At 35.8% G+C, this 27,109-nt stretch overlaps 1 protein-coding gene across 2 annotated transcripts in view; it reads right to left on the reverse strand.

Moving 5' to 3' along the window:
• The window catches only part of FMN1 (formin 1), a 537,406-nt gene that overhangs the window by 246,018 nt on the left and 264,279 nt on the right, over window positions 1-27,109 (reverse strand). For both annotated transcript variants that reach the window (XM_044665142.1, XM_044665143.1), the window contains one exon: window positions 804-1,600. In XM_044665142.1, coding sequence (XP_044521077.1) covers window positions 804-1,600 — 797 coding nt within the window. The remainder of the gene's footprint in view (window positions 1-803; window positions 1,601-27,109) is intronic.

A 27,109-nucleotide genomic window follows, 5' to 3' on the forward strand; every position in this document is an offset into this window, starting at 1 on the left:
AAGGAAGGAAGGAAGGAAGGAAGGAAGGAAGGAAGGAAGGAAGGAAGGAAGGAAGGAAGGAAGGAAGGATGGATCAGGTACCTGTTATGTACCAGACATTGCGTTAAGCACTTTATAATATTTTCTTATCTCATCCTTACAATAATTTTGGGAGGTAAGTGCTATTATCATCCTCATTTTACATTTGAGAAATCTGAAGTAGGTTAAATGATTTGTTCAGGGTTACACAGCTAGTAAATGCCAAGTTGGATTTGAATTTAGGTCATCCTGACTCAAGGCCCAGTGCTTTCTCCACTTCACCACCCAGTTTCCTGTACCTGAATAGTACGAATATTTATAAATAGTTTAGCATACCTAAAATACCACTCCTACTACCTAAAGAATCTGTTTTTCAAAATCTTTTTCAAAAACATTATCAAAATCCATATTATCTATTGCAAAATTGGTCTTCTTACTCTCTCTTTTAGTCCCCAATGACACACCCAAGACCAGTCTCTAAAAATGACCTATTAGCTGTCAGGAAGGGGTGTGCCTGCTCAAAGATCATTGCTTGGCATTCTGTCACCAAAGATTTAGTCAAGAAAAGTCCCATCAAGATCTACCAAATAGTTGCCAAATTCCATAGACACTCCTTCCAAAAGGATCCCATCATCACCAAGACACCCATGCAGAACCTGGAGAACACGCCATGTGGTAAATGTTATACCACACAATGAACAGGTATAGAGCTATGGATGCAGCAGAAGCTTCTGGGAATTTTACAAGAAGCTAAGCTTTAGGTGGCATGGCAGAGTTTTCCTCACCTTCCACCACTTATCTGTATTCTAGTCCAGTAGAGAGGCTTCATGGGACAGCTGGGTTCAATGGCAGGCTTTCGAGGAATCTGGCTGAAGGATGTGTTGCCTCCAAAGAAGGGAGGAGGAGGAGGTGGTGGTCCAATTCCTGGAGGAGCTGGGGGAGGAGGAGGTGGTGGCCCAGTGCTAGGGAGAGGTGGTGGGACAGGAAGGGGGGGAGGCGGAGGTGGGGTCCCAGCACTTAGGGGTAATGGAAGAGGAGGGGGAGGGGGAGGAAGGGGAGGAGGCGGAGGAGGTGGTGGTGGTGGTGGAGGAGGAGGTGGTGGCCCCGCACTGGACTGTGATGGCGATGATGGAGGTCCAAGTCCTGGTGGAAGGGGAGGAGGCACAGGGATTATTGTTGCCAGTGGAGAAGCAGGGGTGGGAGATGACTGTTGTTGACTGGATGGGCAGCTTTCTAAAGACTGGAAGGTTGAGGTGGTGTCTTTGTTGTCATTTGGAGGAGAGATTTGGTTTAGAGAGGAGATGTTCAGCTTTTTGGGTACTATTTGGTTACTTTTGATGGTTTTGCTTTCATCTTCACTGGGTTTTAAAAAAGTCTCTCTGTCCGTCTGAATGTAGACATTTCGGAAGGTCTTTGGCGGATAGTCATCTTCTGTAGAGATGCAGGCATCTCTGGTCTTTTCACATCCTCCGCTTAGCCGATGCTCCAGCTCACGCTTGAGATTTTCAATGGTTTCTTCTAGTCTTGCCGTTATTACAGCGTGCTCTCCCCGAATGTGGAAGACCCTCAGTTCAAACTGGGCCTGATGGGGAAGGAGAGAGAGAGATAAGTGTTCAGTGAAAGGAAAGTTAGAAATATTAACTAAAAGATTGAATAACATCCCACTGTCAGAAGGGCACATGTTATTTGAATGTGCAGACAGAGTGGCAATCATGCAATAATCCAAATGGGTATACATTTCACTTTATGAAAATTTCCAGGAACTTAAGACAGTTGGAAAGGAAGGGTATTTTCAGCTAACCTGAGGATTAAAGTTTAAAAGCAAAAACATCACCTAAGATCCCTCATCCAGTCAAAATATCAAGCACAAACCAAATTCAGATTTGCCTGAATATGCCTTTTGTAGTTTCAAGGTCTGGCTTGGAAATTGACTGTCATAAGAAAGGCATGTTTGGGGATTCTTTTGACCTATAGCTGCTATTCCAATAATTACCCTAGAATGCCTGTCTTTGTGGGATTTTCAGGCCATTATGTCAGTCAAAATGGTAGAGAGAAGTTAGACTATTAAAAAAAGATAGCATTAAGAATTTTTGAGTCTAATGTTTAAACCAGCCCATGAACTTTCTTAAAAATATTTTCATTACTGCATTTTAGTATAATTGGTTTCTCTTGGAATCCTATGTATTTTATTTTAATCACTTAAAAATTCTGAGATGGGGTCCATGATCTTCAGATCACCAGAGGGGCCTATGAAATAAAAAAAAAATTAAGAACTTCTGCATTAAATCATCAGTATTCAGCTTTATCTTATGCTCATTCAAAATGAAACGAGAATTAAAAATTAATAAGTTTAAAATCAGGATGCATTGAAACTGTTCTAGTCGTGTTGACTTTGCTCTGCATTAATCATAGAGGTCTTCTAAGAATATACTTTATCCCTGTTCCTTCATCCATTAAGACTTTCCTTATCTTCCCAAATGCAAATAGTCTTTCTTGTCTCAAAATTTAGAACACATCCTACCTTGTATTATAATTATTTTTGTATAAATCATAGTTTCCATAAAAGAATGCTTTTTGAGAATAGGGGCTATTATTATAAGGTTATTCACTTACAAAAATGAGTAATATGGAAATATGTTTTGTGTGGTAATACATGTACAACCTAGAAAAAAATTTTAAATAGATGAAATTCTGAAATCATGTAGACCTTTTACTAAAAATTAAAGCTATGTAACCTTGATTGCTCCCATGTTGCTGTACTCTAATAATTTCATTTCTTATTAATTCTCACATAACCCAGAATGGCCTACCAAAGACTTTCTCAAGCCACTAACTCCATTCTTTTCACCCTTTATTTTTGAGGGGGGAATGAAAAAAGAATGTTTTTAATTTTTATCAAATGATCTTACATATTTCTTTTTTTCTGAGGAGCATCATGGAATGAATATTCTTATTTTTAAAAGGAAATTTTATCTGTGCTTTTTATTTTTACATCAATATTATTTCTAGATATAACTCCCATTCCTTCCCACCACATTTAACCTCTCTTTTGTAATAAAAATTAAAACCCTCAAAAATAAAGAAAATGAAATAGTATTTTTCCCCTTGATATTATATGTAACCTTTTGTTGCAATGGCTCCTGATCTCTCTGATGATAGGATAAAAGGCATGTTCATTATCTATTGTTCTCTGAGACAAGTATTGGATTTTAGATGCATTCGGAATTTGGCTTCTTTTTAGATTTTATTTATTACATTTCTTTGAGTTCCTTATATTCATAAATTTTTATTTATAATAACAATTTCATTTAATATACCACAATTTGTTTATGCTTTCCTCAATTGATGGATGCCCATTTGGTTTCTGGTTTTTTGCTACTATAAGAGTGTTTCTATGAACAAGCATTGGTAAATATAGGACTTAATTCTTTTTCTTTAACCTCATTGGGGCATATATACAACAGTAGGATTGCTAGGTCAAAAGGGGACTTCTATCATGATTTATAATGTCCTTGCTTGCTAATTAGTAAAGGAGATCCATGGTGTCCTGCACTCTATTTAAGAGTCCTCAGCCTCTTTGTCTATCTTCTTTCCAGCCCTAGAGAATAAAGTTTCCCCTTTTCTAGCCAAAGCTAGAAGTTTGTTCTGCTTCCCTCCATAATTTTCCAACATTCCCCTTCTCTCTTGCATCTTAAATGTTTTCTGCTTTGCTGTACTCTTTCCTTCTATCTGTGAAAAAGCTCAGGTATCCCTTATCTTGGCCCTTCCTTATGCTTTCTTTCTTTTTATCCCTCCTTCCCTGTTGATATTTTGGAAAGACTCACTGTCTTCAGTTCTTTGACACCCATATCACTCCTCCTGATCTGTTTATCTGTAACTGGAAATAATTTTCTTTAAGGTCAAGCCTGCTCACTAAATCCAATTGTCTTTTTTCTTTCCTCATCTGTCTAAATATATTTATGTTATTTGATGCTGATCTTTTTTTTTTCTCCCTCCCCTCCAATCTCTTTGAGACAATCTCTCTATCTAATTCCATGCTAAAATATAGTGTCTACTTCCAGTCAATACTGATCGGTCTAGAAGCTTTTATCTGCTCCATTTTTCTGCCCTATGAGGTTTATTCTTCCTTAGACAGCTTAGTGGTTTTATGCTCCCAGAGTCTCCCTATATTTATGTCTGACTTAATGTGGACACTAAGTCCTGCAACTCAAAACTCCCAAACTCAGGCAATCCACCAGCCTCAGTCACACACACCCCTATCCTCTGATACTGAGATCACTGGTCTGTACTATTATACAGGATTTTTTTCTAGATATTATTTCTTCCCTTGGCTTCTATGTCTCTTCCTACCTTCCTATTTTTTTAATTTATAAAGTCTGTAAAATTTTTTTTTGATAGTTACTTCTTCCACAGACAATTTCCCTGTTTCTCATCTTTGATTCTTTTCTCTTATTTTTCTATACTTTCTCTTTTTTATCCTTTAAAACCCTAACCTTCTGTCTTCGAATTGATACTAAGTATCATTTCCAAGGCAGAAAAGTGGTATGGGCTAGGCAAATGGGGTTAAGTGACTTGCCCAGGTCACACAGCTAAGATGTATTAGAGGCCAAATCTGAATATATTCACTGAATATACTGACCTCATCTGTTCCCATGGCTTTAATTGTTACCTTTATGTAAATGATTCTCATATCTTATCTCTATACCTCAAGCTTTCCCCATAGCTAAGACCCATATTTACACATACCTTCTATAGTCTCTCACTTGGAAGCTCCATGGGTAGTTCAAGGTCAATATCCCTATATTATCTTTCTTTTTAAAATGGTACCATATTATCAATCATTCAGGATACCAATCTCTGAGTCATCTATCTCCAAAATCTAATTAATTGCCTATTGATTTTCCTTCAAAATCTTCAAAATATATCTCCTCTCAATTTTCACTGCAATCATCATTGTTTAGACCTTCCTTTCTTCTCATCCTCTCACAAGTTCTCATGGTGTCTTCTTAATTAATCTTCATATTTCTCATTTATCCCTTTCTTTTTAAAAATTTAAAATCATATTTATTTTTATATATAGCATAATGTAATTTATTATTAATAATAATACAATTCATATGATTTTTATAAATATGTAATAAATTATAATAAATATGCTTATCTCTTTCTAATATATCACATCCTTAACTAAACACTTTTCAAAGGTTTCCTAATGCTCTTAAAATTTTTAAATACTTAGGTTAGCTTTCAAAGGCCTTTATAATCTGGTTTCAATCTGCCATTTGAGCTTCATTTCACACTATTTTTCTTTATATCTCTCACATTGCTGTCCTTTCAGTCAAACCAGACTGTTCTTTGACTCTTCATTTGTTCTGTCCACTTATATCTCTGTCCCTTGGCTCATGCACTGTTTCATTCTTTGAATGTTTCTTTGGCATGTATTGATTTCTCTCCTTTCAACACTCAACTCAAGGTTTACCTCTCTCTTTCATGAAGACTTCCATAAAGGAAACCTCCCTACTTTTTCCTTGCCCCAGTTGAAAGTGATCCCTACCATCTCATATTTATCTTTGCCCATACTTATCCTTTGTACTTATTTAACTCTCCTTTGTAGTAGATATTTCTGTTCACATCTAGACAACATGGGAGGCTAGGTGGCACAGTAGACAGAGTGCCAGGACCGAAATGCAAAGATTCCTCTTCTTGAGTGCAAACTTGGCCTCAAACACTTACTAGCTAGGTAACCTTGGGCAAGTTTTTTAACCCTTTTGCCTCATCTATAGGTTGAGGTGGTGAAGGAAATGGCAAATCATTCCAGTATCCTTGCCAAAAAAACCCAAATGGAGTCTTGAAGAGTCAGACACAAGTGAAACAACTGAATAACAATTATAAAAGATGCACATACTTTAGACTGTAAATCCAAGATTAAGGTCTGAGTATATAAAATATGCTTGAAATCACTACTGATTAGAGAAAACAATTCTGAGATACCATCTCATGCTCATCAGATTGGCTAACATGACTAAAGGTCAAAATGACAAATGTTTACAGGCATGTGGAAAAACAGGGACACTAATACACTCTTGGTGGAACTATGAACTGATCCAACTATTTTGGAGAGCAATTTGGAATTGTATCCAGAGAGTTACAAAACCTATCTATTCCCAAATATTTATAGCAGCTCTCTTTGTGGTGGCAAAGAACTGGGAATTGAGGGGATGCCCATCAATTAGAGAATGGCTAAACAAATGGTGGTATATCATTGTGATGAAGTATTTCTGCACTATAAGAAACAATGAACAGACTAATTTAAAAAACCCTTGGACTGAGCTATGCAGGATAATGAAGAATGATTTGAGTAGAACTAAGAGATTATCATAATACACAGCTACAGATTTAATACTTGAAGAATAAAGTATAAATGTTTCTTCCAGAGAATGAACTGAAAAGTGGAAATGTAAGAGACATAATTTGTATTGATCCCTTTGTGAAGCAGGGAAGGGAGAAGGGTAGGACACTTTTGGATAAATTCTGTTAAAAAAAAATACTAAGGTCTGCATCATATCATTAATAACAAGTCAAACTTATATAGTGTTATCAGGTTTACGAAGCATTTTCTTTACAATAACTGATGTCAGTAGTGTAAATATGATAATCCTCATTTTAAAGATGAGGATGTAGACCTTAGAAAGATTAGGTCATTTTCCCAGGGTCATGAAGCTACTAAAAGGATCAAAGCTTGGATATGAACTCTAGTCTTGATTTCTAGTTCATGAGTTTTCTCCCATCATATCACTACATTAAAAGACATCTATTATGGTTCAGTTGTGTCTAATCTTCATGACTCCATTTGAGTTGTCCTTGGTAAAGATATTGGAGTGATTTGCCATTTCCTTCTCCAGATCACTTCACAGATGAGGAAACGGAGGCAAGGTAGGTTAAGTGTCTTGGCCAAGGTCACAAAGCTAGCAAGTGTCTAAGATAAGATTTGAACTCATGAAGATGATTCCTCCTGTCTCCAAGCCCAGTGCTCAATCCACTATGCCACTAAGTTGCCCCTAACATTAAAAGAGAACATGACTTTTAAAAAAATTCCTTTCACCTAACACATGTGAATGCAATATGCACTTAAATGTTTGAATTGAACTAAAAGCATGTTGATGTGTATAAAGCAGGCAAGAAGGAGAAGTCACTATAGAGTTTCCAAGTGATGTGATACTAATTATAATTAAAGCAGGTTTTCCTGAAAGCTTGAAAATAGCAGCAAGTAGAGGAGGAGACTCTACTGCATAGTAATGAAGACTTGTGTTCAAATCCTGTCTCTGGGATAAGTCACCACTCTTCAGTGCTCAAGATAATTCTTTTAAGTAATAACTATGATGCTGATCTGCATTGGCAGATGCAGAAGATGAACAACAATAATAAACTAACATTTGTGTTGGCACTTTAAGATTTGCAAATTTCTTTGCAAATGGGATCTTGTTTGATCCTCACAATCTAGGGGGTGGAGTGGATAGAGCACTTAGTCTGAGATCAGGAAGATTCATCTTCCCAAGTTTAAACACTTCCTAACTGTGTGACCCTGGGCAAGTCTCATACCTGTTTGCCTCAGTTTCCTCATCTGTAAAATGAACTGGAGAAGGGAATGGCAAACCACGCCAGTATCTTTACCAAGGAAACTTCAAATGAGGTGGCAAAGAGTTCAAACATGACTGAATGAGAATGTTTTATTTTTACTTTGTTAAACATTTCCCAATTACATTTAAATCTTCATTGGCCCCAGTCTAAAGTATAGAGGGCTGCAAGAGATATGCTTGACACCTTTGACTGAAGTGACTTGCCCTAGTTCATTTAGTAGAAGTGGTCTTCAAACCCAGACCCTGGGATGTTCAAATCCCCATAATGAGTATTGTTGCCTGGAAGAATCAGATCAAATGTTCAGGTGTTATTTCCATACAAATTTGTAAAAAAGTTGGTGCTATTCTGTATTATTAATTTAAAATGCAGACAATATAGACACAAGTGTTCTGTGCAGGCTATTTTCATAAGTAAAAGTATCCAGCATAATAGAATCACATTTGTGATTCTAATCTGATCAAAGACCAGTTTCCAGGCAATTTCCTCAGCCTCTTCCAAAGTTGGTCTTCCTACCTATCCCTTTTGAAAACAAAATTCTCATTATTATTTTTAATATCCTCCATATTAGCACTACTCTAAGATATCATCAAAGGGACATGATGTACTAAAGCCCAGGCACTGGGAAGGAGACTTTTGCTTGTCTGGTCCACATGAGCATGTCTTTTGAAAAGAAGGTGGAAAAGTGCCTGTTGATGAAAGAGCTCTAGCTAGTGCCAAAAACTGTGGAAAAATTACCCATTTGCATTTTGTTGTTATGAACATGCTATCCCAGTAGAGCTTCCAGGGCCAGTAAAAATCAAGTTTATCTGCCATACAACTTGAGTCAACCTTTTCCAGGGACTATTCCAAATTCTACATATCCACATCAGAGTAAGCCAGGAGTTCCTGACATATTGCTAAGACCTCATAATTCTCTGTGAGATAAGAAAAAAAATTCTATCACTAAGGGAGAAAGGAAAAGAAAAATGGGGATTGGGAGCATTTTGATTCAACTCAATTCAATTAATTGACTTGCCATACTCTTTATGAAACGAACAAGTTAGTTGTATTCTTTTTAAAAAAAAATCTTAATCATGAGCATTCTTTGTCCCCACTTAGAGACCCCCCCCCCATCTCAGTAACTTATGATTTCATCAATTTGGGAATATTCCTTCTTCTAGTGCTAATTGTAACTCCTTTATGACTTTGTTTAAGTGAGAGTTACTGTGGCAGAAAATTCATCACTCTGAGGTTAATGTGGTGATGAGCTTCTCTGAACTTGGCTAGGATAATTCTTAAATGACAGACTTGGTGGGTCACCTGGCTCATTGTTCTAGTCTTCCCAACTTGGTAGGAACACTACTGTGTAAAGGTTTTTAGTATCCAAGGTCATCATTCTGCTATGTTGAAGAATCAGAATAGTATATGACGCCATAAAAAAGGCAAAAAATTCATAGCTTAATTAATGAGAATGACCCTGGTTTTCTTGAAGGATTCATGAAATGTTATTTGACTTTAATAAGTAAATGATTAGTTTACACTAGGAACAAAAGTATGTCATATAAACTGTGAGAGATAATTCAATGGATAATAGTGTTTGTGTTTGTAGTACCATAAGAATAAGATAGTGTATGAGTTAAAAAAGGGATAGAGAAATAGGAAAACATAAAGACAAAGGGAAAATGCCAAGAAGAATCAAGAAGTATCACTAATTCTTTTGCTATATTCAAATAGAGATTAAAAGAATGGTATACAAACAGATGCTTCAGATTATCACTATTTGTGCAGTGATTTGATGGATCCTTGTACTTACTGCTAGATAAAATCTCTTCACAAATGCAGACTGAATATCCTCTATGTTTGCTTAATCTATGCAATTCTTGTTGTCTTCCTATAAATCATAGGATCATCAATGTAAAGTCATACAGAGAAACTATATAATACAACCCTTTCATTTTACAGATGATGAAATGAATCTCAGAGGGCATAAGTGCCTTGCTCAAGGTCATATACTAGTAAGTTAACAGATGTAGGATTTGACTTGTACTCTCCATCTTTTAATCAGTTAAGTGATGTTCTAGTAGAGAATTGTATGCAAAATGCTTCCCTGTGCCCTTATGTTTCTCCAAGGGTGCTTTTAATATTTATGAGGATCATTCTCATAAAAATTTTATAAAGATAAGACAGACAAAAATGTACTTATTAAATTCTTGCTGCACATCAAATATTGTGCTAAGCAGTGGGGATATGAAGAAGGACAAAAACCATTCCCTGGCCTCAAGATGCTCAGTTTTAATGGGAAAAACATCTGCAAATAACTAGTTTACTTTACTAAAATTTCCTTCATCACCTTATAACATAAAAGTATCATTTGTGATTTTTTACATTATTTTGGAATGTTCTTTTCTTAAGATATCTTGAAAACTGATTACTGAGTTCCTTTAAAATTATTTTTTTCTTCAGCATGGACTTCTTGTGTAATTGGTCACAGTTGAGGTCATCTCCAAGAAAAAATGATGCCAATGAAAATAAGCAAGGGGGCTTTCAGGTTAAGATGGCGGCAGAGTAAAAAGCAGCTGTTCAATCTCTCCTAACCGAAACATATAGGACTCCTCAAGAAGACATAATAACAAATCCAGATGAACTAAGGGACCCCACAACAGGGTGCAGCATTGAAGGTACGTGGAATCGGGGCACTTCCATGCTATAAGGGGGTGAAACAGCTCTCACTAAAATGTGAGCTGAGCAACCCCCTCACCCCCACACCACCTCCAGTGCCAAAGCCAGCACAAAAGAGCTAGAGTGAGCTTGGGGCACCCATTAAGGCATTGGCAGCTCCAGGACCTGTTCCTGAGAGCAGCAAGACTCAAGACCCCAAGAGGCTAAAGAACACACGGACTTTTAACACAGACTCTGAGTGCAGCAGGTGCAGTTGCAGCTGCAGACACGGATTCTGAGCGCAAGTGCGGACCATGTGTGGGGACCCAGAGCAGGGGGGTGCACAACTATGGAAGCAGTGACCTGAGACTGTTAAAGGAGCTTTAGGCAGAGGAACAAGCAAGGGAACCACCAGGAGGCTTGACCCTGAGAACAACTAGACCTGAGACCTCAGAGCACAGGCAGACCCTGAGTGTGAGGATAAACCTGAGAGGGCTCTGGGCTAACAATGGCAAGCCAGAGACAAGAACCTCAGAAGAGAAAGATCAAGAAGAAATCTTTAACACTCGACAACTTTTACACAGAAAAAATCCAGACAACAGAGCAAACAGCAGAGGAGAACAAACAAGTAATCATATCCAAACCTTCCCAAAAAAATGAAACTGGTCACAAGCTATTGAAGAGTTCAAATCTGAGATGATGAGAAAGATGGAAGGGATCTGGCAAGAAAATAACAGTTTAAAAGGCAGAATTTCACAATTAGAAAGTGAGGTTCAGAAATCAAATGAATTCATAAGTAAATTGAAGACCAGAAATGACCAGCTGGAAGCCTTGAAGACGAGATTCAAAAGGAAAACCAAAAGATTATAGTCAAAATCCAGTCTCTAAAGGCTAGAATTGGGCAATTAGAAAAAGATGCCCCCAAATCAAAAGAACTGATATGCAAATTGGAGACCAAAATCAAACAGCTGGAAAACAGGATAGACCAAATCAAAAAGGAAAATCAAAAGAATATAGCAGAAAGCCAGTCTCTAAAGACAAGAATTGGGCAAGTAGAAGCCAATGATTTCTCAAGAAAAAAGAAGAAATAAAGAAAAGTCAAAAGACTGATAAAATAGAAAGAAACATGAAATATCTAACTGAGAAATTGACAGATCAAAAAAACAGATCTAGAAGAGACAATTTGAGAATAATTGGTCTTCCTGAAAAGCCAGAAATTAATAGAAATTTGGACTCCATACTAAAGGAAATTATTCAGCAAAATTGCCCTGAAGTTCTACAATAAGAGGACAAAATAGACATTGAAAGCATCCATAGATTGCCCTCTACATTAAACCCTGAAAAGACAACCCCCAGGAATATAATAGCTAAATTCAAGAGCTTCCAAGTAAAAGAAAAAAATTTATAAGAAGCCAGAAAGAGACAATTCAGATATCAAGGAGCACCAATCAGGATCACACAGGATCTGGCAGCCTCCGCACTAAAAGACTGCAAGGCTTGGAATATGATATTCAGAAAGGCAAGAGAACTGGGTCTACAACCAAGCATTACCTACCCATCAAAACTGACTATATACTTACAGGGGAAAGTATGGGCATTCAACAAGATAGAAGATTTCCAAATATTTGCACAGAAAAGACCAGGACTAAATGGAAAGTTTGATATCCAATCACAAAAATCAAGAGAAACATGAAAAGATAAGTAAGAAACAGAGGGAAAAGAAAGAAAACTTATTTTTAAATTTGCCTCTTTAAGGGCTTCAAAAAGATCTAATTATTTGTATTCCTATATGGAGAAATGTTATGTGTAATTCTCCTTAGTGAACTCTATTCACTATTATAGTATCCACTATTATAGTAATTAGAAGAATTATTCATAGGGAGAGGTTGGAATACTAAATGGTCTAAGATGATANTAAGATGATATGGGGGGTGGGAAAGAGGGGGGTGAATAGTAGAGGACACTAAGAGAAACTTGAATAAGAAAAATAGGATATTCTCTTACACACAAAGAAGGCATGGGAAGGAGAGGGGATTATAAGAAGGAGAGGAAGAGAGCATTAAGAGGTAATATTTAAACCTTACTCTCAGTGGAATTAACCCTGAGAGGGAAGAGTAGCTATATCCATTGAGATATAGAACTCTATCTAACCCTACTGAGAAAGTCAGAAGGGATAAACCAAGGGAAGCAGAGGAGTGGGGAGCTCAAAAAAGGGAGGGGAGGAGAAGGGGGGGGAAGGAGAAGGGANAACTGATCCAACCATTCTGGCTGGCAATTTGGAACTATGCTCAAAGGGCTATAAAAGATTGCCTGCCCTTTGATCGAGCCATAATATTTTTGGGTCTGTACCCCAAGGAGATCATAGATAAACAGACTTGTACAAAAATATTTATAGCTGTGATCTTTGTGGTGGCAAAAATCTGGAAAACTAGGGTATGTCCTTCAATTGGGGAATGGCTGAACAAACTGTGGTGTATGCTGGTGATGGAATATTATTGTGCTAAAAGGAATAATAAACTGGAGGAATTCCATGTGAACTGGAAAGACCTCCAGGAATTGATGCAGAGTGAAAGGAGCAGAGTCAGAAGAACATTGTACACACAGGCTGATACACTGTGGTAAAATAGAATGTAATGGACTTCTGTACTAGCAGCAATGCAATGACACAAGACAGCTCTGAGGGATTTATGGAAAAGAACGCTACCCACATTCAGAGGAAGAACTACAGGAGTGGAAACACAGAAGGAAAACAACTGCTTGAACACATGAGTTGAGGTGGACATGATTGGGGATGTAGACTCGAAACTACCACACCAATGCAACTATCAACAATTTGGAAATAGGTCTTGATTGATGACACATGTTAAAACCAGGGGAAATGTGCATTGGCTATGGGTGGGGGAAGATCGGGGGAGTTAAGGGGAAAGGAAGAACATGAATCATGTAACTATGATAATTTTTCTAAAAAATAAAAAATATTTAAAAAAAAAGAAAGAAAATAAGTAAGTAAAAATTGTGAAGTTCATCACATATGTCAGGATAGTACCCAAAATGGAGGACAGGAGGAACTCCTGATATATATAAAAAGGCCACGAATATTCCTGACATGTCTGACATGGGGTGTAATAATTAGTCTTTCCTGTTCTCTGTTCTTTGGAGTGTCAGTGATGACAGAAAGAGGACCTTTTTTCCCACATCTAAAGTGATTCCCTTAAAGTATTTTTTCCCACTTTCCACCATGAAAAGACGAAGGCACAGATTAACATATAATAAATTAAACAGGATATTTCAGAGAGCTAATGCCAATGTCAGTGATAGAAATTAGGTTTATTGACTCCTATTCAAGCAGAGGTTCTGAAAATTTGGGCTACAGTTCATTAGTTAGTTGTAGTTATGGCTATAGTTATCAGTTAACTGTTGTGACCTGAATGTGGACAAATCATTTGGTTTTCTAATCTGCAGAATGAAGGTGTTGGACTTGATCTCTAAGGTTCCTTCCAACTCTAGATTCCATTACTTCTATTTATAATCTCTTCCTAAATAGGCACTGAGGCAGGATAGTTCAATTGTCACTGAAAACATTAGTGAGAATACCTCCACCATATAAAGTAACTAGCCTCCACAGAAAAACAGATCTTTCATTATCAGGGCATATGATGGCACAAAGGCAAAGAGATTCATGCATATGCTTTCAAACTGCTATGATCACTTACAGACAACTGGGAAATATTATACCTCATGGTTTTGATATGATAGTCATTTCTAGTAAATGGGAATCAAAAGAGAACTGAGCAAATACAACTATGAACAAATCATGCAATGAAGTGGTATGGAATTAGACATAGATTAGAGAGATTAATCAGTATTTTGAGATCTGTACTGAAGTTTACTCCTTTGAAAAGCCAAAAAACAAATACTATTAATGACTATAGCTGGAGAGCATTTTGTGAGCTAAAAGAATCATCAAGGAGACCTTTCATTACATTTTACCTCTCAGCTTTTAATATCTTTAAATTCAGAATCTAAATCATGGGTAATATATGACTTGGGACAGTCATAAAAATATTTTTGTATCATTCATTTCATATATAATTCCAGATTTAATAAATGCTTGTTGAATTGAATTGAACACCATGGGGAATGTTCTAAGACAAGAAGCCAAGACATTAATTCCCTCTCTATTATGAGAAAGAATAGATTTGGGATTCCAATTCCTCATTTTATTATTATTGTTACCATTATTATTGAAGTTGCACATGATTTTATGTTTTGCAAATTCTATGTGGACTTGGAACATCAAATTCAAAATAATGGCTTAAAAAAATCCAACCCTTACTATCTTTTTTCAAATTCATACTGGGTATTGGTTCCAAGGCAGAAGTGCAGTAAAGGCTAGACAATGGGGATTAAGTGATTTGCCCAGGGTCATACATCTAGAAAGAATCTGAGGTTAGATATTAATAATTCCAGAATACAATTCTAGATATCTATAACATATTTGGAATCCAAAAAATGGCCAGAATATTATCCTATAGAATAGAATTTTAGAATCTAGGGTTATAATTGAAGTGAGGCCACTTTAATTCCAGATTTTCTGTAGTGGTCAACAAGTAAGGAATAGGACTTTGGTGTATCTTTTTCCCAAGAAGGCATGTAAAGCACGCTTCCCAAAGGAAGCTGCTGATAGGGGATCCTTATCACTTGATGACCTACCTTCCTCAAGATCTTTTTCTAGATTTCCATTCCATAGCTATTTTAGCTGACAAAGTTAATTATTTTATCTCATGTCTTAGATTCTGTTCCTTTCCACTCTAGTTTTGGTGAACATTTATTTTTTCACCTCTCATTAGACTCAGTAGACTCTGAATACTAGCTCCCCCCTTTCTATAACCAGAGGACTCTGAATATTCTGGATATCCAAGTTAATGAGGCTAATGAATGACCCCTCAATTTCAAAAGCAACAGAGGGACTGAATACTCTGTAAGAGTTTCTTCAGCCTTTATGTATATGTTATTTTCCCTTGGATCTTCTTGTAGTATCATAAACCTAGATCTGGAAGGGAACTTCAAGGAATTCTAGTTTCAACTCTTGTTTTTATAGACGAGGAAACTAAGGACCTGGGAGGTTTAGTCTTAACCAATGTCACACAGATGAATAAGCATCAGAGATAAGATTTGAACCCAGAGCTTCTGACCCTAGAGTCAACATCACAACTCAGAAAGGGGCATCGAATAGTCTGCTTTCTCATTAAGGTACTGTGAATGTGAACTGGATAGAAATTATAAGCATAATAAAACTTGCTTAGCTTGAAATCAGAACTATTAAAACACTTACGAGATGTATATAATTTCTAGGACTGTTGATATGGGTTATCAAAGTACTTTTTATTGTCAAGTAACAATTATAAAACCAAACTAAGCAAACAAAGGGCCAATAAAAACTTCTTGGAACCCTCATGCACCTAAATTTCAGTTTGCATTTCAAACAGACTTAATCTTCCATGATGCTTTCATTAGCCAAGAAACAGCCCTCCCAGAACTGAACAATTTAACAGCCTCCCTAATGCTTTTCCCTGAATGGGCAAGCAAGCATTTGGCCTCCTACCTTTATTATTTGAACAAATGACAGATGATGTGTGCCTAGGCCATATTCCCTTTCCCCCTTCTGCCACTTCAAGGCTACCCAGGGATCCATCACTTGATAAATCTGCTGCTGAATGGGTTTGAGATCATAGGCTAGTGCAAGAAGGGGGGGGCAAACAATGGAGTTTACATGTTTCTCATTAAGGCCTGAGTTCTGGCCCATGAAGGTTCCTTTAGAGGAGACAGGGGTGGGAAATGTCTTAAATTTCCAAAAATCTCAGCTACAAGGAGAATTCAAAATAGCAGCCATGAACTAACAGGCTTGATAGAAGATAAAGGACTTCTTAAAAACCCTTGTCCCTGGAAAATACACAAGAAGATTCCATTTCTGACAAAATTTTGATAGCTGTGCATTAAAATGGAAAAAAAATAGAACAAAGGTCTCTGATTTCTTGCATGATTCCAATTTCTGGTGAGAAGCAAGGTAATATTGGGACAGACCACATGTAGTGTGTGTGGGAAAAAGTATGGGATTTGCTGCAAAAATAAACCTAGGGGGAAAAATAAATGTAGGTTTGTTCTGTTCTAACAATTACTGGTTGTATTATCATGGGGTGAGTTTTTTATCCTCCCAGAGCCTCAGTTTCCTTATTTGTTAAAAAGGGAAAACATCTCACAGGATTGCTATGGGATTAAACTTTAAAGTGCTATATAAAAAATGAAATGTTGCTAAAACAGTTATGTGACTATAAATCCCTTTATCTTTCTGAGGTCCCTATGTAAAATTGAGGGTGAGGGGGGTTTAGGGATTATATCATCTCTAAGGTCCTGGGATCCTATGTGACAGCCACTGTTAAAGAAAACTGGAGCATCTACATTACAAAGAAATTGGCAGCCTCCAAAAATATATTCTAATCACAGGGCATTCCATTCTTAAATTCTCCCAGAGACTGGCATCTACAGATCTGGGTGTGGCTATATCAGAAACACCTACAACACTGAATTATCATCACCTTAATCCTTAACCACAGAGAAATTACTCGGTAGCCAGAACCTCTTTCTCTCATGATAACTCTGATTAGGGAGAAAATTCAGTAAGATCTATCTGGTATCCTGTACAATGTTTAAAGAGTGAGAGTGGAAAGAGGTGTTCTTTTTTTTCTTACCAACAATTGCTTATTCTAAAACAACAGCAGAGACTTGTGTTTCTATAAACTTTGAAGTTTACAAAGTTCTTTCCTCACAATATAAATCGTTTTTTTATGCCCACTTCACAGATGAGAGAACATGTCTCAGAAAATTTAAATAGCTTTCTCAATGTCATATACTAATAGGGCTAAGATCTAAGATGTTCTGCTTTTCTATTTCTTAGCCAGTTCTAGATAGTTTTGATAATTACTGAATACAGTTTAAAATCTGATACTGCCTTTTTACTTGAAATTTTTCATTAATTCCTTGGATATTCTTGACTTTTTTATCATCCAAGTGAATTTTATTATTTTTCTAGTTCATTAAAATAATTTTAATGATTATAAAATTACAACATTAATTAGTTAATATTAACATGATAAAATTATAATATAATTATAAAATTTAATTAGAATGACATTGAATAAGACTTGTTGTCATTTTAATTATACTGACTCTGCCCACCCATGAACAATGAACATTTCTCCAATTATTTAAATCTGACTTTACTTGTATAAAATGTTTTATGATAATGTTTACATAGTTCCTGAGTTTATTTTGGCAGATATATTGCTAGGTATTTTATTCTACCTGAGGCTATTTTAAATGGATTATCTCTTACTAGCTCTTCTTTGGATTTTGTTAGTGATAAAATAAAATTCTGATGATTTATGTAGATTTATTTTATATACTAAAATTACTAATTTCAACTAATCTTTCAGTTGAATCTCTAGGATTTTCCATATATACCATTTTAACAACTATGAAAGGAAATAGTTTCATTTCCTCTTTGCCCATTCTGATTCCTTCAATTTCTTTTTCTTAACTTACTACAACTGGTACTGGCTAAGATAAATAGAAAAGTAAATCAGTGAAATAGAACATATATATAACAAACAATATTAAAGGATTATAACAATTGTGTTTGCCAAAAGTGAAGATCCAACCTCTTGGGATTAGAATTCATATTTGGTAAAAAAAAATTGGGGAAAACTGGAAAGCAGCCTGGCAGAAACTAGATATAGACCAGTTTCTTACACCATTTATCAAGATAAGATCAAAATGGATCTAGGCATAAAGGGAAATATTATAAGCTAACAAGAAGAACTGGGAACCTATTATTTATCAGATTTACGGATAGAAGAATTTATAAATAAACAAGAGATAGAAGTAATGTATAAAATGGTTAATTTTGAATATGCCAAATTACAAAGGTTTTATGTAAATAAAATTAATACAGCCAAAATCATAAGAAAAGCAAAAAATTGGGGAGGGGGTATTTATAGACAGTTTTTGGATAGGAGTCTTATATCTAAAATAAAGACAACTTTGTCAAATTTATAATACTAAATTTATATATAAATATATGTGTGTATGTATGTATGTATGTATGTATAGACCATTCCCCAATTGATAAATGGTCAAAATATATGAACAGACAGCTTGGGGATGAATAAAACAAAGCTATCTATAACTACATGAAAAAATGTTCCAAATTTTTGTTGATTAGAGAAATCCAAATCAAAACAGCTGTGAGATATCATTATCCTATCAGATTGGCCAAAATGACAAATGTTGAAGAGGACATAAAAAAATGGGGACCCTAATACAGTATTAGTAGAATTATGGACTGATCCAACCATTTTAAATTATAAAACTGTTTATATCTTTTGATTTGGCAATTTCACTATTAGGTTTATTTCCTAAGGAGATCAGGCAAAAGGAAAAGAATCTATATAATCCATAATATTTATAGCAGCTCTCTTTGTGACTGCAAAGAATAGGAAATTGAGGGGAAGCCTGTCAACTGGGGAATGACTAAACAAGTTGTGGAATGTGAAATTAAACAAGAAGAAGCAAGAGAACATTATATATAGTAACAGAAATCTAGTTTTAAGAATGAATTGTGCATGTTCACCTTCAGAGGAAGAACTGACAAACAAAAACAAGCAAGACCCAGTTTTATGTACACATATTCCTTTTTGTCCAATGATACCTTTTCTAGTGTGGGGAGGGGAGGGAGTAAGGGAGATACTTGGGAATTTGAATGTAACAAACAAACAAATAAACTAAAGAAAGGCTGATGAATTTAAATCTAGGTTCTCCTGTTGCCAAAATCAGGGTTATTTATTTTAGACCACTATTACCTCTACTTATTCTTGCCCTACCTCCCATAAAAGAATATTCATAGTGTTCACTTTGCTAGATGTTTTCTCATTTCAGAGAGGCATCATAATTATGTTATTTCCTATATTAGAGGAGTCAAGAAGCACAAGCTAGTTAGTGCCAGGCATTATGCTAAGCACTAGGTACAGAAAGACAAAAATGTGGTTTCTGATATCTAGGGGAGAAGAGTATGACTTGGATACTTGGGTTTGAATCCTGCATTTGTTAATGTGTTACATGGGGAGGTCACTTAATCTCATCTTCATTTCCCTCATCTATAAAACAGGGAAAATTATACCTGTAATAACTGCCTTAAAGATTGTTTTGCATCCCAAATGATATTATATATATATAATCCCTTGTAGAGCTTATGGTACAAATTTTTACAGTAGTTTTATCTCATTTACTCCACATTGTTCTTAATCCAAGATTGGCTAAATGATAAAAGGCCCTTGAACCTCTATCACCTTAGAGCAGATTACACCAAAATTTCTATTTCTAAATTCTTGCTTGAGTTCTAATCCTTAAAACTTATTAGATTTTTAAAAAAAATTGTTTAAAACATTTGAAAATTATAAAGCAATTATTTTTTCCTTGCCCCTACCCACTGGAAAAAGAAGGAAGGAAGGAAAAATGGAGGGAGTAAAAGAAAGAGAAAAAGGAAGGAATACATGTAGGGAGGAAAGAAGGATGAAAGGAAGAAAAAGGAAACTCATATCATCTGTCACATTCAAGCAAAAGAAGTTCCCACATTGGTTGGATTCAAAAATGTTTTTCTTATTACTCATATTAGTCCATCATCTCTCTATTATGAGGTAGTAACATGCTTTTATCAGACCTCTATAATTATACTTGATCATTTCATTGATCAGAGTTAAGTATTTCAGAAGTGTTCATTTTTGCTTGTTTATAATCTTGATGTTACAATTTAAAATGTTTTCCTGGTTCTGCTCACTTCATGCTATATCAGTTCACACAAGTCTTCCTAGATCTTTCTTTTTTTTTTTTTTAAACCCTTAACTTCTGTGTATTGGCTTCGTGGCGGAAGAGTGGTAAGGGTGGGCAATGGGGTTCAAGTGACTTGCCCAGGGTCACACAGTTAGGAAGTATCTGAGGCTGGACTTGAACCTAGGACCTCCCGTCTCTAGGCCTGACTCTCAATCCACTGAGCTACTCAGCTGTCCCCCCCCCCCCAGATCTTTCTTAAATCATCTTTTAAAATTTTTTAACAGAACAATAATATTCCATATTATTGACATACAATAATTTATTCAGTCATTTTCCAATCAATGTGCACACCTTCACTTTCCAATTCTTTGTCATTACAAAAATAGCTATTTCCACTACCCTAAACCCATATACATTATTTATAACCTTCATAAACCTTCATAGGATACCACCACACTTACAGTCAACCAAGGTTTATTAACATCTTCAACTCACTCTCTGTCACTTTACATATTCAATTTGTTGACATTGCTTAGAGTGTTTATCACCACCTTTCTCATATATTTCACTTCTACACCACTCATACAGCCGCCATGCTTTATTTATTAACTTTTGCCTTGGATTAGTATTCTTAAAAATGGGGATGAAGGAAGAGTATGAAGAGGAAACCTTGAAAGGCATGGCATCACCAAAGAGGGTATATGATCGACCAGCTAGAGATTGAGAAGACAGGTCTCATCCAAACTCAACAGTGTAATAATATATTGGGTCTTATCTCCAGCACAACCATATTAACATCAACACCTCTTAACACTCTCAGCTTCTCCTTTTCTGAGCCTGGTATTGGTCTCTCAGGGTAGTTAAAACTTAAATGAACAGTTCTCCCACAGCAACAAGGCTCTTGTCTTTGGAAAAATCCTGTCCCAATCCCAAAGATTCCCTTGTGGTTGTAAAAGGTAGGACCTGTATTTGATGTCAGTGACAGGTGAGTCCCCTCTCCCCAAACTTCACTACACATATCCTTTGGCTATAGAAGAAAGCTTTTTGACAGGGATAATTATGAGAAGATTTCATGATGGAGGTAACCCTTGAATTGGACCATAAAACATAGGATGGGTTTCAGTACAGAGAGATGGAAGAAAATGAATTTCATGTAGAAGGGAATTCATGAATAAAAGCATGGAGGTATGACAAGGAAAGGTTAAGTTTAGGAAAGATAAATAGTCCAATGAGCTTTAACATAGAATATGTTTAAGGACAGAATATAAGAGGAAGCTATAAAGATAGCCTTAAATGTAGATAACTTTAACTGCCAGATTGGGTTTTATTTTAGTGGCAATAGGGAGTCACTGAATACTTTTGAATAGGATTGTGAAGGAATCAGAACATTACGAAGATTTCTCTGGCAGTAATGAGCAGAATGGATAAACTATGGTGATAGTTAAAGAATTTAGAGGTGGAAGAACTTGAAAGGTCCAATTTATCATTTTACAGATAAGCAAAAGGAAGTTCAGAGACTTGCGAGTTCACACAGATAGTATATAAACTGCAGAGTTGGGATTCAAACCCCAAATCTTTGCTTTTAAGTTCAGCGCTTTTTTTTCCCATTCCATGTTCTCTTACTTGAAAAGAGATGATAAGATCCAAACTATGGAGTAACAGTGAGAATAGAAAAGAGCAAACTTATTATTATTGTTCAGTTGTGCCTGATTCTTCATGACCCTGTGGGACCACACTGTCCATAGGGTTATCTTTGCAAAGATACCAGAGTAGGTTGCCATTACTTTCTCTAGTGAAATAAGGCAAACGGAGGCTAAGTGACTTGCCCAAGGTCATACAGTTAGTAAGTGTTGGAGACTAGATTTGAACTCAGGTCTTCTGCTGCCAGGTCTAAGACTATTTACTCAGTCACTTTGTTGCTTCCCAGGCAAAGAGAGATTAAGTGACTTAACCAAGGTCACACAGCTAGTGTCTGAGGCCATATTTTAACTAATCTTCCTGACTCTAAGACCAATGTTCTATTCACTGCCTTGAATTATGATGTTTAAATCCCAAAACAATGGAATACCTGAGTTGTATAGAACCTTAAAGATCATCCTGTCAAATTCTCAGGACTATAGAAATGCAGAGAGAGCAGGAAAATCAGAGGTTATCTACTCCAACATCCATAATACCTAAGAAATCAGGAATCCTTAAGAAGTGATTCATGAATATAGTCTTTGTTTGAAGACCTCTGGTGATCAGGAGCTCACCATTCCTCTAGGTGAGCCTTTTCAATTTTTGGACAATTTATGGGTAGTGAGGCTTTTCCTTTTCTTGGTCCAAAATCAGCCTTCATGCATCTTGTGCCCATTGGTCCTAATCTTGTCCTTGTTTTACAGATGGGAAAAATAAGGTCTGAGAAAGTCATGACTTTTCCAGAGTTATACAATTTTAAGTTTCTGAGGCAGGATTTGAACCAAGGTCTTCTTGATTCCAAGTCTAACACTGTCAACTATACAATGATGCCATTATTCCAGATACCTGTGCTAACATTATTTGACCATCATCAAAAATAAAACTGAATATGTTAGTGACAGAGATGGGACTCAAAAGACAGGTTTCCAAACCTTTTGGGTCAAATTATCATTTATTTTTACTTAGCAACTGATTAAATGGGTGAGATGAGGAAGGAAGATGAACTGAAGATGATTTCAACCAAAATCCTAGATGACTAGGAGAATGGATGTACCATTAGCAGAGGGGGGAAAAGGAATTTAAAAGACTGAGAAGACTTGAGGGAAGAGACAAGGAGTTCAACTTGGGATAGCTTGAGTTTGAAGAACAAGTAGTATGTTTCAGTGTATATCTAATAGGCAGTTCAAACTCCACAGCTCATCGTTTAGGGCTTTCCAAAATTTGATTCCTGCTATCATTCTAGGAATCCAAAACTCTAACTAGTCATTCCTCAACAGATACCCTACATTCAAAAAAGACTAGATTCCTATGCCATTTATGGAGTAGACTATACCTTAGGCTATCCTATTTCTGTGCCTATTCAATTTCCTACAAAATGATACTTCCTTTACTACCTCTCCTTAATTCTCCTTTCAAAGTTGTTACTTCTCAGTTGTTCCTTACCCCCCAAAAATAATGCTCCCTCTACCCTGAATTCTTATATTGCTCTATCCTTTTTTTATGACCATCACAGGTTTCTTGGATTACAGTTATTTGCTAAAAAAATAGTAGAAATAACAGTAGTTTTAAGGTTTAGAAAATGCTTTATGTACATAATCTCCTTTAATTCTCACATTATTAAATATTCTCACAACCTTAAGAAGTAGGTGCTATTATTTTACTAATTTTACAGATGAGTAACTTGAAGCACAGAGTGCTCGCTGTCCAGGGTAACACAGCTTGTGTTTGAGGAGGAATTTGAACTGAGATCTTCCCCTGCTGGATGAAAATATTTCCTGGAAGCAGGGCATTATTGTCTTATTCTCTTCTGTATCCCCATCAGGGTGCTGCATATAAATGGTATTGACTAGTTATATTCATTATGAAATATTTATTAGTCACAACAAACTAGCAGAGAATTGCATACTACCAACACCTGGGTTTCTTCTCTTTGTGTAATAAATAGCTTATTTCAAATGGTATATTATACCTATTTTTTACATATCAGGAAGTAGAAGTAATATATATATATATATGTAATAGTAATAGTAATACTAATAGTAATAATAATAATAACTATATGTAATATAGTCCTCTAAAACTTCTGAAATTCCTAACAAGAATTACATCATTTGATCCTCATAACAACCCTATGAGGTAGGTGGTAGTACTATCCCTATTTTACAGAGCAAAAACTATATATATATATTAACAGAGCTGACAGAAGTTATATGGCTTGCCCAAGGTCACTTAGCTAGGATTTGAGACAGGACTTGACCTAAAAAGTCCAACACTTTATCTACTTCATTTCATAAACCCCTCAGAGGGTCTAGATAGAATGACTTCAGGTTAATCAGAATTATTTTTTTAATCCCAAAGAGAAAGACAAATGATTGTGAATTTAGATTCAGCCTTTATCAGATATGAAAATCAAAGCAGCTCACACAGCTACAGTGACTGATCATTAATACCGTTAGGTGAGAGAAACAGACCATCAATATGCTCCATAGAGTTTGAGAACAATAGTTAAATCAATAATGAAAGAGAGTGGAAGGGTAGGAAAGAAAGGAGAGGTGAAGGGAGGGACAGAAAAAGAAAGAGAGAGAAGGTGAATGGGCCAGGAATCCACAAAATGGCATGGCACTGTGGGTGGTGCTGAGTTATAATATGTGCAGTTTTTTAAAACTGTTTTTCTAATCGAAACCTTCAGACACAAAACTAAGTTAAACATGTTTCTTTTATTAATATACAAACCAACTGGGGGAATATAAGGCCACCTTTTTCCAAATATTTACTTCAGTTTCAGCTCTGTTGCTTTTTAAGGTTCAGCAGTTGTCTCCTACTATTTTCCCCTTCTTCACTCATCTCTAAAGTTTGGGATTCCAGCCAGAAATTATAAATAGGATCTGGAGAATCTCAACTCCCAGACCAGTTTCTGTACACTCAAGAGATATGGATCAGCATCTCATTTGACACTGTTCTTAAGTGACCCAGAATCAAACGTTGGGCTTTTTGTAGTATTATTTAATGCATTTTTTTTTTGCTTCTCTCTTTTTGTTTGTTTGTTTGTTTGTTTTTTGAAGCAGCTTGGTGGTACAGTGGGAAGAGGTGCAGGGCTTGGAGCCAGGAATACCTAAGTTTAAATTTGACCTCAGATACTTTACTAGCTATGTTGACCAAGTCACTTAACCTTTCTCTACCTTACTTTTCTCAGCTGTAAAATGGGAATGATATTAGTACCTAACTACTTCCCAGGGTAGGAGTGAGGATAAAATAGTATTCATTTTGGTTAATTAATTAAAATGTTATTTTTACTATTATTATTTGATGAAGGAGGAAGGAATCTAGATTTATAATTTATTTATTTTTTGTGTGAGGAACCTAAGAGTTTGTGATCTCTTTTAATGCACAGATAAGTAACTGATCCACAAGTTATAATATTAGAGTTGCCTAGGACAAGAGACCTGCAGGAACATGCCAATATTTGAAGTTACATAGACAATATTATAAAGATCCTGAACCTAGGTTTTCCTGGTCCCTTCCTCTTTCTCATGCTAGCTCTCTCTATCAATTAGTAGATCACCAAAAATAATTTACTGTGGTACTTAGAGGTCCTGATGGCTCAATTATCCAGTCCCAAATCTAGAGGAAAAAATAGGAAGGCAAAGAGAAAGCAAAGTTCCCAGGAGAGATTGCTTGCTTTTTTCCCCAAGACATGTGGAATGATGAAAAGAGTGCTAGATTTGCAACCAGAGGACTAGGGTTCAAATTTTGACTTAGCCTCTTTATACTTAAGTGAATTTGGGTAAGTCATTTAACATTTATCTCTGGTTCTCAGTTTCTTCAATTGTACAGCAAAAGGATTGAATAAGATGATCTGTAGTTTCTTCCAGCTTTAAACCCTATGATCAGGCAAATGAATGAACAACAGATTTTTTTAAACACCACAACTAAGAAGGAAATTGCACCAAAGGAATTTGTGCAGAGAAAACCCAAAAGTCATGTACTTAAAACCAATTAAATCCAGGAAAGCTGAAGGACGAATATTTTCCCCTCCATGAATTTTAATTTTTAGTACTGAGTAGTTTTGTTTTTGTCAGATATCAAAATAATAATAGTTGCTCATTTTTGTATAGAATTTAAAGGTTTGCTAAGAACATTCCATGCTTTATTTCATTTGAACTTAATAAGGTAGTTGCTAATTTTACCTTCATTTTATAGATGAGGAAACCAAGGTCACAGCTAACAAATGAAGCAGTGTTTAAACCCAAGTATTTCTGATTCCAGGTCTAGTGACCCTTCAACTAGGCCATGATGTCTTTTCTATCATCTTTGGGGCAACATGGACTTTTTCATTCTTCTTGCCACTGGGCCAGAAAAGGAAAGCAAATCCAAAGAAAAACAAGCATTTGTTTTATATTTTGAAAAGCAGCAGTTGAGTGGGGTGAGTAATTAAAGGAAATTTGGACCCTCAAAGTGAACTCTATGCCAATCTGCATGAAAATCAAAATTCCTTTCTTTCAAACACCTCAACCATAATAATCAGTTACACATGCTGTATTAATACTATGTTCAAGGACAAAAAAATCTAAAGGTCTCTCCTACTGCTCTGACTGATGATATAATTTAAAAAGGAAAGAATGGCGTAACAATGGGATTTCTAGAAATAGAATTATTTAGGGATTTAGTCATTTAGGAACTCTTTTGATTAGATTGGTGAGGGTGAGACATGATCCATTTACCTTTTTTTTTCCATAAAAGACATAGAATAGGGAAATGATAGTTATATGGATGTTATTTCAATTAGAACTCATCTACCAAAAAACAGTAGTTTCAGACGGAATTTCACTAAAGGAAAACAAGAGTTGGTAATACTTTTTTTTATTGTATTCATCTTAGTTCCATTTATATAAGATTATAAAAGTATAGATTTATAGTTCCACTTTGCTGTATTCAAAATATCTTCACTTACCTACAACATCGAAATCGTTTTTCTAACTGTCCTAATTCAATTACTTGGTGCCTTTAACATCAAAAATAGTTTTAGTTTTTAACATCTTTTTTCTTACTTCAAACTTCATTTGAACTTGCCAGGTAATGCTTCTTGACATAGAATTTGCCTGTGAGTATCTTGTAATGAGAACATTCAATGGTTTGTGTGTGCAGAAGAAAAGGATACTCTGGTCTATCACATATTTCAACATATGTATGCTGTATCATTTAAAATAAAGATTGAGAGAAAATAATCATAGAAACCATTAATTATCCAGCAGAA

The sequence above is a fragment of the Gracilinanus agilis genome, chromosome 2, assembly GCF_016433145.1.
Source record: "Gracilinanus agilis isolate LMUSP501 chromosome 2, AgileGrace, whole genome shotgun sequence".
In the NCBI taxonomy this organism is placed as follows: Eukaryota; Metazoa; Chordata; class Mammalia; order Didelphimorphia; family Didelphidae; genus Gracilinanus; species Gracilinanus agilis.